This window comes from Alternaria infectoria, assembly GCF_024043175.1.
Source record: "Alternaria infectoria strain BMP 0036 chromosome Unknown scaffold_10, whole genome shotgun sequence".
Taxonomy (NCBI): domain Eukaryota; kingdom Fungi; phylum Ascomycota; class Dothideomycetes; order Pleosporales; family Pleosporaceae; genus Alternaria; species Alternaria infectoria.
Genome location: NW_026250699.1, coordinates 960,207 through 974,581, shown reverse-complemented (window position 1 = coordinate 974,581; position 14,375 = coordinate 960,207). Strand labels below are relative to the sequence as shown.

At 53.0% G+C, this 14,375-nt stretch overlaps 5 protein-coding genes across 5 annotated transcripts; 2 read left to right on the top strand and 3 right to left on the bottom strand.

Moving 5' to 3' along the window:
* Positions 1–197: 197 nt before the first annotated feature.
* On the top strand, positions 198–990 carry J4E92_006772 (uncharacterized protein; the record flags this gene model as incomplete). The annotated part of the gene is made up of 2 exons (XM_051498138.1): positions 198–693; positions 746–990. 2 exons carry the CDS (start codon positions 198–200, stop codon positions 988–990), a joined length of 741 nt encoding a protein of 246 aa, XP_051351864.1.
* Positions 991–1,843: 853 nt separating this feature from the next.
* Positions 1,844–2,454, top strand: J4E92_006771 (uncharacterized protein; the record flags this gene model as incomplete). The annotated part of the gene is made up of 2 exons (XM_051498137.1): positions 1,844–2,244; positions 2,298–2,454. 2 exons carry the CDS (start codon positions 1,844–1,846, stop codon positions 2,452–2,454), a joined length of 558 nt encoding a protein of 185 aa, XP_051351863.1.
* Positions 2,455–3,240: 786 nt separating this feature from the next.
* J4E92_006770 (uncharacterized protein) lies at positions 3,241–7,572 on the bottom strand (the record flags this gene model as incomplete). Its single annotated transcript, XM_051498136.1, has 4 exons — positions 3,241–4,872; positions 4,921–5,147; positions 6,201–6,455; positions 6,981–7,572. The coding sequence occupies 4 exons, from the start codon at positions 7,570–7,572 to the stop codon at positions 3,241–3,243; spliced, it is 2,706 nt and encodes a 901-aa protein (XP_051351862.1).
* Positions 7,573–8,653: 1,081 nt separating this feature from the next.
* On the bottom strand, positions 8,654–9,739 carry J4E92_006769 (uncharacterized protein; the record flags this gene model as incomplete). Its single annotated transcript, XM_051498135.1, has 3 exons — positions 8,654–9,454; positions 9,507–9,604; positions 9,661–9,739. The coding sequence occupies 3 exons, from the start codon at positions 9,737–9,739 to the stop codon at positions 8,654–8,656; spliced, it is 978 nt and encodes a 325-aa protein (XP_051351861.1).
* A 637-nt stretch (positions 9,740–10,376) lies between these two features.
* On the bottom strand, positions 10,377–12,304 carry J4E92_006768 (uncharacterized protein; the record flags this gene model as incomplete). Its single annotated transcript, XM_051498134.1, has 4 exons — positions 10,377–11,126; positions 11,176–11,921; positions 11,997–12,092; positions 12,154–12,304. 4 exons carry the CDS (start codon positions 12,302–12,304, stop codon positions 10,377–10,379), a joined length of 1,743 nt encoding a protein of 580 aa, XP_051351860.1.
* Positions 12,305–14,375: the final 2,071 nt, after the last annotated feature.

The following is a 14,375-nucleotide window of genomic DNA, read 5'->3' as shown; positions in this document are numbered from 1 at the left end:
GTCGGAAGCGTTGGCATTCCACGGGCGGCGGCCTTGGCGGTCACCGCAGTGAAGGGCCAAAGCTTTCCAGTCGCGTACCTTCACTTTCCTTACACTCGCTGCGCCGGACAGTCCCACCATGCGCCTGCTGTTCCCGCCCTAACAGCACCACACCACAGCGGACCTCTGCATCTTCCATCGCCCGCACCGCCGCCAGCATGTCCCAGAACGACCTCTTCCTCAACTTGCTGCGGCCCGCCGTCCTCCACATTCTACGCGCCACGGGCTTCCAACACGGCAAACCCTCGGCCGTCGACACCATCGTGGACCTCACGGCACGCTATCTATCTCTACTGGCAGAGCGCACAGCCTACAATGCCTTCTCCAACCACAACGACCTCACACCAGACATTAGCGATGTGCGCATGGCGATGCAGGATTGCGCCCTTCTCGTGCCCACCATGACAGCCGGGGAAGAACTGTGGAAGGAAATCCTGCGCAAACCCCTCGATGAGTACAACGAGGAAACGGGCGCCCGCGAGAATGAGGCAGCCCGCCGCGACGCCGAGGACACAGCAGATGTGACCGAATTCATTGAATGGGTCAAAGGCGATCAGAACAAGGAGATCAGGCGCATAGCGGGTATCTACAAGCCAGTTGCGACGAATCCAACAGAGCAGCTTGATCAGGAGGAAATGGAGGATTACCTGAACAGTATGTCCGATTGCCTTTCAACACACCTGTATACTTACTAAGTGCTCCCTAGCTCTCATGAAGAAGCACAGCAAGACCGGCGTCGAATCACGTTTCCAAGGCACCGTTCTGGGAGTCCCAGCCGAACCCAAGACCATCAAAATTGAAGGAGGAGGCGCCGAATCGATAGAAGAGTGGTGTCGCAGAACCCGTGAAAGAGCCGCTAAAGCAGCCGAATCGAAACGAGAGAGCCGCGAAACGACAAACACCGTCGAAACAAGGGAGCCCTCGGCGGACGTGGAAATGGAAACGGAGTGATATCTGGCTGTTCATTTTTCAAGCATAGCGAAGGCGTTTGGTCAGGAATCATCTTTAAGGCGTTCAGGGAGATCTAGGCTATGGGCTGGTCGGCTTTGTAGCCCACAGGGTTGCTCATGGGATTGTTAGGAGTTCGAGCTCGCGTGCTCATCATTCCACGGCCTGTAGTGGTTACAGTGCGTATACCTCTATCATACATTAGGCGATACGAGGTTGTGGCGATGGTATGATATTTATTCCTACAATCAGCAGCATAACACTAGTTGAGTAAGGTCGTCCGAGGCGTGTTTCATTAGCAAGCACGCTCTCCGTCCAAGAGAAGTACTGAACCTGCCACCTACTATATCAGCAAGTAACAAACAATACTACAAATACTATATCTGTATGTACAACTCAGAAGTCTACATTAGTGCACCATTCTTCACCTCAGTACGTTAATTTTATTGTAGGCGGCAGCACAGACGAAGACCTGTGTGTATCTATCTGGTTTCTCGTTGCACGGCCGCATGCAAGTTTTGGGACCGATCTCGCACCTAGTCCTCCCGCCATCGTGCCGCGCCGATACCAATGACTACGAGACAAGACTAAAACGCGGCTCAGACGTTTGTTTTCCACGTCCTCACATGACAACGGCGCGCATTGGTGGGGCGGGAATGAATGACGGGCCCACCCCGCAGACGTCATAGCAGTGGCAGATAGCCAAAACAATATCCTCGAGAGCTCCAGCCTGATTTCCCATATACAAACCCAATCCACATAATTTCCAACTCACATACTTTGTACATCCAAATCCTCACCTGTCAATTGACATTCTACCTACCCACAACCACAACCACATCTACCAACACCAACCATGTCCGGTCTCGATCCCAAGGGCCCCTCGCAGCCCTCTCTAGACCAAGCCTACACCACACCCGGCAACCCAGCGCAAAAAGACCCAAAAGAGCAAGTCCAGACAGAGTTCAACGCCACCGACAACGCCGCCACCGTCGACCAGCGTATCCCCACCAAGCAAGCCACCGACGCCGAGGGCCTACGGAACGCAAAGTTTGAGGAAGGCATGGGCGTACACGGCGCACCAGCAGGCGAAGAGAGGAAAGGTCTGACTCATGAGGACGTAGGAAGGCACAAGGAGTTGGATGGGCAACAAATGGCTGCACCAGGCGAGGGACGTGTAGCCGATGCGGTGGCTCAGGGAGGGAAGGGTCTGGGTGGTGGTGGAGAGCAGCCTGATCTGGCGAGCGATCTGGACAGGTGAGTGGTGGATGCTATATGAGTGGGTTGGATGCGTGCTAACAATCGAATAGGAAGAAGGCTGAACAAGCTGAGGCGAGAGAGGCTATTAAGCAGTCAAAGGGCGAGGCAACACAGGCTGGTGGTGCATTGGGACAGACTGGTGGACCCGCCAACCCCGTCGACAACTCGACGCAGGGTGGTGGTAACTACCCCAACTCTAGCTACTAGATCTTTCTGGTCTAGAGGCGAAGCTGAGGACGCTATCTTGGGTTGTATGGGCTTCTTGAAGAAGTTGGCTAGTATACCTGCAGGCTTAGGGAATAGCAGGAGCAATGCACACGATATGCCATCGAGTCAATGTTCATTATCAGTCATACGACCCCTTCGTTTTGAAAATGAACAAAAGTACACGAAGGCTTGATGTTTGTAACCTACAATACAAACGACTTGCTGACGAGCATCTTCGTGACAGACATGACAATCGACAAAGGTGGGTAAAGACGTTGTCAAGAATCTATTCAGAGAAGACATGCGAGCATGGGAACACATCTACTTACTGTTCCTTGATATCGAAGGCAAGGATGGGAAGATGGGTAAGAGAGGAAAGGATATGACCAAGTATCACACCAACGCAGACATGTGTATTTTGATTATTGTATTTTTCTTTCTTTGAAGCCCGGTAGCAATAGCTACGCGAGCAATAACGTTATGCGACAGTAACATCGGTACGTTATGTGAGCGCCCCTAGGGACAGCGTCACTCTCTATAAGCCCAGCAAATCTCTACCATGTACGTCGACGAGCGTGAATAGACAAAACCAAGAAAGCGCCAAGATGCAGACCTACCACAGCTGCTCCATAGGAAGTCAAACTGGTGGTCAATACATCGAACGCCGAAGATGAAAAAAGCAAACAGCGCAGACCCAACGTTATATACATCAGCGACTCAAAGAGTCAAGCGAAAGGGGGTGAAGGAGGAAGGAGGAAGGAGGAAGGAGGAAAAGGATACATGGGCTCAAGGACCCATGTACGCGTCGAACTGGAAGTTACTCATGTCGGTGGGGACAGGAAGGTTGGGGTCGAAGAAGGTGTTGTTGTCAAACACCATGGGCTCATTCGCATGCATGTTCATACCGTAGTCCATGTATTGATTTGGGTCAATAGGGACTTGGTCCATCATGGGTACTTGCATGGGCATGGCCATGGGAAGCGGCTGTTGCGACGGAGGGTAGGCGGCAGCGGGAACAGCAGTGTTGTCTACTTCGTACGAAGAAGTGTCGAAGGTGTTGTCGATCTGTTCAGACGCGTCGTTGTCGGAAGCGCTTTCGGGTGACTGAGGAGTGGGCTTGTTGTCGACCTCCACCTCTTTGATCCAGTTTTGCTTGAGATACTCCATGGGAGGGTGGTCTCCGCCACCGATGCCACCACGCTTCTCGTCGTTCTTGCCCTTCCTGCCCCTCTTGCGGGGATGGAAGTGCGCACGGCGAAGGTGAGCGGCGGCGTTGTAGTACGCACCGTACACCTTCTTGTTACGGCAGTGCTTACAGTTGGCGAGGAACTTCTTGTCGGCTGAAGAGTCGACGCAGATGTAGCCCTTCCTGCGAGAGGCATGGGCGCGAGCAATGTGACGGTCAAGCTCATGTGTGCCACGGAACCCATCGGGTCGCTCGTTGCAAAAGTTACACTTGATCTTTGGGTGTTGAGGACGCACGTACGGTGTCTTTGACAGGACACCGACAGTCTTAGAGGATCCATCCTCAGACCTTATCCTTGTCATCTGAGCATTTGATGACGCAGACTCGGTCGCATCATTGTTGTCGATTGCCTTCGGGGCAATCTTGCGAGACGCAGCTTGCGCGTTGATCTCGCGTTCGCGTTGCGATTGACGAGAGTTGGTCGATGAAGGTGCAGAGACCTCGCTCGAGTAACCCTCGCTTGATGAAGCTGAAGTCGACCTCCGCATATCCTCCGCCAGGCACGACTGATCGTTGTCGGAAGACGCAAGTGCATGCGCACTTGCAGGAACAGATGAAGAAAGGAAAGCTTCACTGGAGGAGCCAGTGAAGTTGAGAAAATGAGAACCATCAGCGGACTCGCTGATGGGCTTGGATGCGACGTTAAAGGAATAAGGAAACGACCCATCCTCTGGGAGGATGGGCATACATGAAGAATTTGACTGATTGCGCGACATGGAAATGTTATCAAAAAACAGAGGGTTGTAACTACCCTGACGACTCATGTTACTAGATTGAGTAACAGGCGTCATCAGAGCGGTTGACGGTGTGCTGGGTGAAGAGGCGTCCGAAGACGAACTCCACTGCAAGCTGGGTGTCAGTTGCAACTGTTGTGAATGCTGGGGGGTGGGGAGGGAAGAAGAGTTGTCTGGCTGGATGCAGCTGCTGACGTAGTCGCCAACACTGTACTCAGCGATGCTGTTGTAAGCAGTCTCTGGCATCGACTGGAGAGTCGGCTGTCTTCGCATGGAAGTGTCAGAGTAGAGTGTGTAGTCGGTGTTGGACTCTTGGGACATTGAAGGCCAGCCAGAGTAGGTGGTGTTTGAGCGGTGTAGATTGTCGGTCATGGCCGAGTCTGAGCGGTTCATGACGGGAGCAGAACGAGTCCGGTCCATTGATTCGAAGCCAGTTGTCTAGTGGGTGTTAGATCAGGGACGAGAAGACCAAAAATGTGTCCATACTGGAAGCTGGGTCATATTTGACGTGTTGAAGGCCATTGACCGTGGGACCTGGTGGGCCATGGAGGGTTGCGACGGTTGGCAGGCAGCCTGGAACCACGCGCGGTTTAGCTCCTCCTCTGAGAGGTGTGCGTTGCTCATGCAGAAGTCGTGCTTGGCTTGTTCGAGGAAGGCGACGTAGGTATTACTACTACTACTGCTACTACTCGCAAGAGTCGAGGCCATGACGTCTGAGGGGTGGTGGGATGGGATGGTAAGAATAGTGGTAGCGGTGTAAGAAGCAAGCTGGGCGAAACGATGATCAGCAACAACGGCCAAAGAAGGGCTTGTCTGTGCAGGAAAATCTTACGGTGGTGGTAGATGGTGGTGGTGAAGAAGGAAGCAAATGGGGTAATGTCAGAATTGCGAGGCGATGAATAAGTGAGAATGCGGGTTGCGAAGGGGAAGATGTGCTTTTAGCACCACCTGGGTGCATGGGGGACGAGCGATGCGCTGGCTCGTGTCAGAGAGCGTCTGACGAATGCGGCCCGCGCTGAGCGGTGGACGAAGGGCCAAGGTGAGCTCAGAAGGGCTATCCTCGCCGGCGATCGATGCCATCCGTCTGGCGTTTCATTGGACATAAAGGGGCGGAAGCAATTTTCATTCGCTGCCTCACTTTTGGCACACGGAAGCCAACACCGTGGCCCTGGCCACTCGATCCTGGGGACTCCCCAGTGCTACCCTATCGTGAACCCACACTCGGTGAGGGACCACCAGGTTTCATGCGTCCATTCGCATTTGGCAAACTGTGCTGTCAGTGGCAGAGGCGTCACCCACACGTTTTTCCTCTGGCGCCGCGCCAATGTCCGTCTTATTCCCAAAGCGTCTACCGCACGGCTGAATCGCCAGCCATCAGTCGTCATCGCCCATGGGTACGCGAAATGCGGAAACGGCGGATCGCCATCAATTTTCTTCCTCGCGTTAGACATGTCAGCAGAAGAAGAGTCCAGGCTCAATGATCGTCTCCCATACTGGCAACCGCCAGCCCATGTGTCGTGAACTACCCGTTCAGGATGGCACCTCATCGCGATCACACCTTGGCAGAACATCACCCCAGGTACCCAGGTACCCCGGCCTGAATCGTGACACGCGGCTCATCTCCCTAAGGTTTGATTGATCCAATCTACACTATTGCTATCTTGGTCATGAACTTTCCATCTGCTGTCCGCGGCCTGCAGGGGACTTGAGAAAGGCTGCGCCAGGAAGGCCTGGTGATAGCAGTCCTCGCAGCCTGCTCCGCTTACGTTTTTCTGGTGGGTGCATAGAAACCACAGATGACGCGGACGAGAACGAGGACTTCAACCCAGGAGGACCTTGTGTGACACGGGGACCCATTGGCCCTACCTCCCTCACGCTTGATACGCTTGCCTTGCGGGCGACAAAGTCCTCCATCTCTTCATCCATGGCGTCGCTCATCTTTAGACTTTGTCGTAGCCAATACTGGTCAAAGGTGGCTTCAGTAACCTTTGCGACCACACCAAACTCCTCGAAAAAGATTACTATACTGTCCAGCCCTGCGGAATCCGATGTTCGCCTTCCTGGCGAGTCTAGTTTGGGGTCAAACGTAAATGGGTCAAGCGTTGCGACAGAATCTCTGCGAAGCTTAGCTGGATGCTCTGCCAGCATGATGGCCCCGGGTAGATAAACTCTCCGCCGTTCAGCCGCGTCAACATCTCCACGTTGGTGTTTGCGCTTTAGCGTATGGTGGGCTTCTACGTTTGGCCGTGCGGAGGAGGGCGAGTGGGTTGTATGAGCAACAGGTCTGACAGACCGGACTGACTTCCGACCCCACGAGCGAGATGAGCGTGGGCTACCTGAGGTTTCACTTGTCCCAAGCCGCTCTGGTGGTGTTGCGTAACATTCTCGTGGTGTTTCTAGCATCGAGCTGGGCGAGGTCGGTAATCTCTTCGACTCAAAGTCCGCCAAAGCAGTGTTCAGAGTGTTTAGCGTTCCAAGCTGCTTGTGTTTCACAGTCTCCTGCCCTCGTGATTTCTCGGGAAAGAAGCCGAGAGCACGCGTCGTACGATGAGGTGTCGCCTCGTTATCCTGGCATAATGGTGGTTTCGGCAATGCCTTGCGTGGTCCCAATCGCCCGTCCCTGGAGACCTTCTTGGTGTCCAAACAGTTCGCAACCCCCTCATCCGACTTCGGCCGCCTTCTCCTTATTGTGTTCGAGTAGCTCAACCTTACACTGATCGCTCGCCGTGGCTCCAGGGGTGGTGTAGCCTGTGCTTCAAAGCCGCCGGGAGGTGCTGTCTGGGACTTCTTCCTCAACCGTGGCCGATCTATCATGCTCTCATCGTTGCCCCAGCTTTCTCTCCATTGTCTCTCCTCATATCTGAGCGTCGGTGACGTTACTCTGATTGTTGGTCTTACTGGCGACTCTAATTGCGTCGGCGAAGGAGGTGATCTCGGTGGGGTCCGTTGTTGTAGAGCGGCTTCGTTGCCTTCTTCTGCGGCTTCGTCTTCGGACGAATAAGAGGAGGGTGAGAACATCAAATCCCAGAGCCCGTCGTACATGCCTATGCTGATGTCGCTCGTAGGGCGGCCTGCGAAGTTTGCAGACGGCAGCATCTCGACAGGCATGTCATAGTAATCTTCTGCAGAGTGTGCCATATTGCAACAATGATGATTAGAAGTGCAGAAGTGAGCCAACAGATGCACATACACACACACCTCGATGACGATAGCGTTGCTTAAAGGCTCCCTTTGTTTACACATGGCTGCACTGATCCTGCTGTTGCACAGACAGAGACGGGAATGCATTCCGATATTTTGGAGGACAAAGAAAGGCAACCGTTTGGGGCGAAGCGCGTACATACACCTAGACAGGAAGTTCTCTATCCGCCAACATCAAGTCCGTAGCCCCGAACCTGATCAAAGTCGCTTACTTTGGGGGTAGATTCCCGGGCTGTAATCCTCTTTCAGCCCGAATTCGCCCCTTGCATATGCGCAGTCGCCGAGCCTCATCAGCACAACCACCAACGCGATGCTCAATAACCGGAACATTTTCCACATGCACGCCGTCTATTTTCAGATGCCCTGCATATGACATCTTCCTTGAACCGTGTGACGTTTCTTGAGGTACCGTTTATTCCAGGTGTGCTACGTTTGCTGTAGTGTCCAGCCTTGAGTGGACATTCACGATACTGGGGAATTGCAAATAACTACGTTGCCTAGGAAGCCTGCTTGTACGTTGGGTTCTAGAGATCTTGTTCTGTACCTAGGTTGAGTACAATACGTTCGTCTAGGTAGATGTGTACATTCTCGCGTATAGTTTTGTTTCATTAGAGTAAAAAACTGTACATACGTGATAGGACATAATTCTGCCATACTCTTTTGTCAATTCCTCTTATCGAAGTCCAAGTTACTTAACACAATGTCCAGTATCCGAAGACTCCTTCAAACCGCGGGAGTCTGGCTCAGCGATTTGGGGCCCGCGCACAGCATATGTAAACATGAATTGGTAAATTGCCTGATCATTGACAACGCTTAGCAAGTCGTATGAGGATCAAGCGGCCTCATATACTCGGACAGAAGACCGCTATGTCGCTCAAAGGCACGAAAAAAAGGCGACCGAAAAGAGGATTTTGTACAAATCATTACATTTACTTATGCATTAACGCCAGTCTTTGACACTAGATGTGCTTTGCCATAGACGCTTGCTTTTATCATCCTGAACGGAACCATCTCCAGCTCACAACATAGGAGTCTCCTCCCTCTCGCCAATGACGTTGAGGAAAGCAGTGTGTACATGGCCAGTCAAGTCACTGGCTTGCAGCGACCTGCCCTTCTCCTTGAACGCCAGCTTCGAGCACTCCCTAGTGATGCATGATCCACCATACGCCGCAAGAGCAAGCGTCTCGCTCCTCGACATCTCAGTGCCAATGTCCCAGATCTTGTCGTGGTATGCTTTCCTGTACGCCAATAGGGTCGCCAGACTGCCGGTAAGAGTGTCACCTTGGCCACCAGAGCGCTTCAGGCCACCCTCGCCCTCAGATACGAGTGTGTGCGAACCGTTGGAGATGTAGTCCTTGGCGCCCTTCTGAATGATGGTGACACCGCCGAATGCCTTTGACAGCTTGGCGCACAGCTCTGAGGGATCGCCTTCGTCGACATTTACGCCCTTGGCCTTGGCTAGCCTTGCGAACTCGACAACGTTAGGTGTGAGAATGCATTCAGTGCAGCCGTCCACAAGTTCCGGCCTTGTCTGAGCGAGGTAGAGGCCGTCGGCGTCCAGCACGAATGGGATGCCCTGTTTCCTTGCCTCCTGGATGACCTGTGCGCAGGTTTCTTGCATGAGTTCATCGCGACCAAGACCAGGACCAATGACAATGACGTGGAGACGTGATAGCATGGCTACTACTTCCGAGGTGATGCTGTCTGCGCTCTCGGACTTGGCGAGGTTCTTTGATTGACGCATGTATGGGTGAACCATGAGGTTGGGAGAATATGTCTTGATTACCGCACCGGCGCCAGGTTCGCAAATTACATGGGACTGTAGAAAAGTGAGCACGTTGTTCAATACGAGAATGTCTGGATGTTCCTACCATGTCGCAACCTAGCTTTGCAGATGCCATAGCAGAGAAGTAAGGCGCACCAGTGTAGTCTTCACTGCCACCAATGACAGCTACACGACCCAATTGACCTGTTCGAATACATTAGAATCCACGTCGGGGGCTAGTATCATAGATCATTCTTTACCTTTGTGAAAGCTCTCGAGCATGGGCGGTACCATGTTGTAGACCTTCTTGAGTAGGTCTTTTCTAGTTGCGCTGGCCATCTTGAAATAGTGTTCAGGGTGTTGATTGATGTATTGAGTGTTTGTACGACAAAAAGTATCGAGTCTCGATTGTTGTTAATAGCTGCGAGGAGCTTTGCGCGGCTATGGTTTTGTTATGGAGCTCAACGCGCGAAGAGTACGTCATAATGATAGCGGGGCATCCATTGCTCCACGCGATGCGCGCGCCACACATTACCATGATACATGCGCAGAGAGAACAAAGATTTGAAGAGTAGTCAATGTGATCACTGTCAAAAACAGCAGCGGCATGTTCAAGAGATAACTCCAAGTGTTATTGATTGCTAAGACAGTCTCTTACTCCGCTAAAGCTCACTAATCTCCGAGAACCTATGAAAGAAGGCGCATGTCGCAAAGAATAAGCCCGCGTCTTCTCATCGGACTCCAATAACCCTGCTTGTTCAGCACTATATGTATATACACGGATGACCCTATCGTCCAAGTACGAAAGCTGGTGCGCCAGCTGTAGAGATAGCCGAACGCGTTTTGCTAAGGCATGCTCGTACCAACCATCGCAAGCCGTTGCGCTTCAGTATTGCAGTCAGGTTACTGCAGAAAGACAACCGCAACCGAGCCGAAGACGCCAGTTCCTTGCTCATTGCTCATGAGCGCGCCGCGTTTAGGTGGACGCATCATCTGTTGCCGCAGCAGCAGTCTCAGGCTCAGCTGTCGCCTTCTCGACGCCTTCTGCACTCTTTTCAGCATCTTCTTGCGCTGCAGGCGCATCCTTGATGACCTCTTTGTCGGCTTCCGACATTTGCACATCGCCATCCTCGTCAGCGGTCTTGGTGACGGCAGCATCGGTATTAGCATCGTCCTTCTTATCTTCCTCTGTGGTCTTCTCAGCAGACGGCGCCTCGTCTTTGGCAGACTCAGACTTCTCCCGATCTTCGCTCTTGACGCCGTTGGCAGCAGCAGGCTCAGACTCAGACGCCAGAGCAGGATTCCACTTGGAGAGAAGGTCACTGGAGCGCTGCTTGAAGTGGTACGCGTCCTCCATCGGGATAGTTTCAAGCTTCTGAATCGCCCTCAGTACCTTGTGAACCTTGGTTTTCCTTATGACATCGGCCTCGAGATCCTCGTGAGCCTCAAGCTGCTTCAGGTACTCGTCCATGCTCGTCATATCCTCGTCTTTTGGTTTCTGGTCGCGCGAGAGGAAGCCCTTTTGCAAGCGATGACGGAGGTAGAGAACTTGCTTCTCGCGCTTCACTAGCCGCTCCTCTTCGGTCAGAGGAGCCTCCTCTGGTGTTTCAGGCGCAGCTTCTTCACTCGCCTTCTTCTTAGTCTTGGGCTCCTTCTTAGGTTTCGCGGCCGATGCGGACTTTGGTGTCTTGCCAGTCGTCAACTTGATCTTGGGAGTCTTTACAGCCTGTAAGCAAATTAGAGTGCGTAAGTCGACGGGTCTATGCGGTGCATACCTTCTCGTTCTCGCCATCGCTCTGATCATCCTTCTTGCGCTTCTTAGTGGCCTTCGCCTTCTTTGCAGGGGCAGCATCGTCGCCAGCTTCTCCCATCTCAACGTCTTCTGAGTCGTCAGGGGCTGTGCTTTTACGCTTGGCTGACTTCTCAGCCTTCTCCTTCTTCTTTTGCTCCTTCTGCTCCACGTCTTCTTGCATCGCAGATTCGTGGGCAGCCAGCATCTCCTTGAAGTGTGCCAGGTCGTGACCCCCAGCCGCGATTTGATACGCTTCCCAGAGCTGCTTGTTCTTCTTGCCTTGATTGCCAGACTCCACGTCCTTCTTCACCTCCTCGATGTCGAATGACAACAGCTCAGTGTTGACCTGCCATGCGAATTCGTTGGTGCCCAGGAACATGACCGGGTATCTCCGATCCTTAGCGTTTTTGCCGCCCTCGAGAAAGTCTTCGCGATATGTACCGTCAATGCGCTTAGCACTGACAGGACGTTTGCTAAGCAGCGACTCTGGGAGCATTTGTTCATCGCAAACAATGACTGGCCACGGCTGGTAGCCCCGCATGGCGACCATGAACATGTCACCAGGCGAGACATTCAGACGCAGCTCAGGTGGCGGCTTCTTTCCCTTCTTAGCCGGTGTCTTCTTCTTGTGCTCGGGGACACCTGCGCCTGATTTGCGCTTGCCGTTGGCAGCCTTCTTCGGTGCTGGGGTGCCATTCGTTGCTGGCGCGTCGGAGGCAGGGGCGGCATCTGAGATGATGGGTTAGTACGCGATGGTAATACGCTGGTAGCCCGAGGCTCGGAATCACGCATGGCTGGACTTACCTGCGTCGTCGCTGGCCGTGGTTGGCTCTGCCTGCGCGTCAGCAGTGACGTCTTCCTTCGCGGCATCGTCTTTTTGAGCAGCGTCGTCTTCGGGAACTAGTTCGCGATCGCGTTAGCTACTGCGCCCTGTAAATTTCACGAGCAGATGATTGGTTACCTTCGGCGACACCTGAGGTGGCTATGACACCGTCCTCAGCCGGCTTTACCTCAGCGACAGCAGGCTCTGCAACAGCGTCTGAAGAACGCGTCGGCAGTTCAGCAGTGTTGGTGGTGTCCGCAGACACGGGTGGGTTGGCCTCGTCCGCCATTGTGCGAGTCGAGCTCACGCTTGTACGATGTCGTGTCGACGCGTAAGGGAGGCGCAGATTCGCGAATTACCTCGTCGATGTGTCGGGCGCGATGGCAGTGTCGCGTGATTGATGGTCGACCGGGTAGATCGATGGTGCGCGGTGGGTGAGGTGGTTGGGTCGTATTGTGGTGGTGTGGGGAGGGCAAGAAAGAAGAGATCGGAGACGCAACTCTTGAACTTTCCAGCGACGCCAGGCGCAGCACGTGACGTTCTTCGGCTTGCACGCACCACACGAGCTATCGCGTTCGAAAAAGCGCGAGGTAATTGGGATTCGTTCGTTTAGGCACCGGTGAAGTTTTGGTAATGTTGCAGCAAGTGTGGCGTGTTTGCTGCGTCGTGGGAGGTTTCGCGCGATGCGATGACTTGGGTCCGTGCAGGAGTACAGCCCTGAGAGCAGCCGCGCCTCCGGCCAAGCAAACCCACTGTTCTGATACTTGTGCACGAAGCTTGCTGATGATGCGAAAGTGACGGTTTTTCCACGTCGGCGCAGCTCTTTCGATTATGCCTTTCTCGCTTTGATGAGCTACGGTGAGCGGTCGATCGGCTGTGACTGAGAAGCCGCCACTGACGAGCTAGACGAATCCCTCGAGGTAAGAGCGCAGGCCGATGGCAGCGACACTTGTTGAGACCACCTTTCCCAGCTCTTTCTCGTTCTGTGAGGTCAGTGTGCTCGTCGCTAGAAGATGACGCTCGTGTTGCGACGATGGTGAGATATGAGCGGCTAAGTTGCGTGGCACCAAGTGAGAACGCTGAGCTGCGGGGTTTTGGACGTGCTCAGGGTAGGCTTGTCAGGGTATTTTGCATTTCGGTTACTACTAGAACATCGTCAGCTTAAGTATTGTTGAATTTAGATAAAACAAAGAAACACTCACCGTAGTCTAGCCTGCACTTTACCAAAATTCCGGATCTTACCATCGAGACAAAGCCAACGACCCTGCCAGCTCCATTGTCCCCTATGCCTTCGCGACCTCTCTCCTGCGCGACAGCTCTAGCTGCGCAGTCAAACTTGGGTGCAGATGAATACATTACCTAGATTGGATGAGATGGCCAGGATTTGAGCTCGCAGTCAAGCTGGCGTTATGGAAGTTTGGTACTTCTACCTTGATGAAGTACACCGCGACGTCTCCAAGGCGCTTCAGAGAGACCTTGTAGTATGATAGACGATATCAGTAAACCCCACCTCTAAAGACCGACCATCATGCTGTGTCAGTCCCATGATGATTGAAGCTTTGCTGTTCCTCGGATCTACTTTTCGGGCATCATGAACTCGTTAACCTGGCTGCGTACTTCAATACAGGCCGGTTCTTACGTCACTGTATCCCTGTACAGATCGCACAAGTTCCATCTCTTATCCGAATTCTCAGACGTGTCTTTCTCGAGTGAGTGAAGGCGCAATGTAAATGAAGATGCCCTGTACAGAATTGGAAAGGTAACAACAGCGGGACTTTGCGTACGATATGCAGGGAAAGTATGCATCGGAGAGGATCTGTAACCAACTCAAATACGGGATAGGAGCGCAATCATTAACGTGCTAATGGCCAGAATCTTGAGCCTCGACAGCGGTATTCGAAACAACACTGCGAGACCTAGGAATGGCCATGCTCCCGTACTGTCTGGATCACCTTGTAGAACCCGGGGATAAACAAGGGATGCACATCTGTTGCGCATGACAGATTTCCTAGAATAAGACATAGGGTCAGTAGTATCTTCAGTCAGGATTGAGAATGGTTCCCCCTAGATGGAAGGCTTCCCCGGATTGTCATAGTCCGAGACGGGGGTGGCCCGCATCCGCGTGATTATCGATAAGCCTGCATCTGCCGTCTCTTGTGTAATGCCCACGGCGGTAACACGGTTGTATATCGCTTCCAGGTGTAGACCCATGCTTGACCATTGTCTGGTGATCCGATATCGTGCAAATGCTGTGAAGCAAGATGGCTTGCTTTCTATCGCCTCGAGTAATTCAGTCGCCGGCAGCGTTCCTTTTTTGGATATGTGCGAAGCAATACCGAGAGACCCAATACGAAAATGTC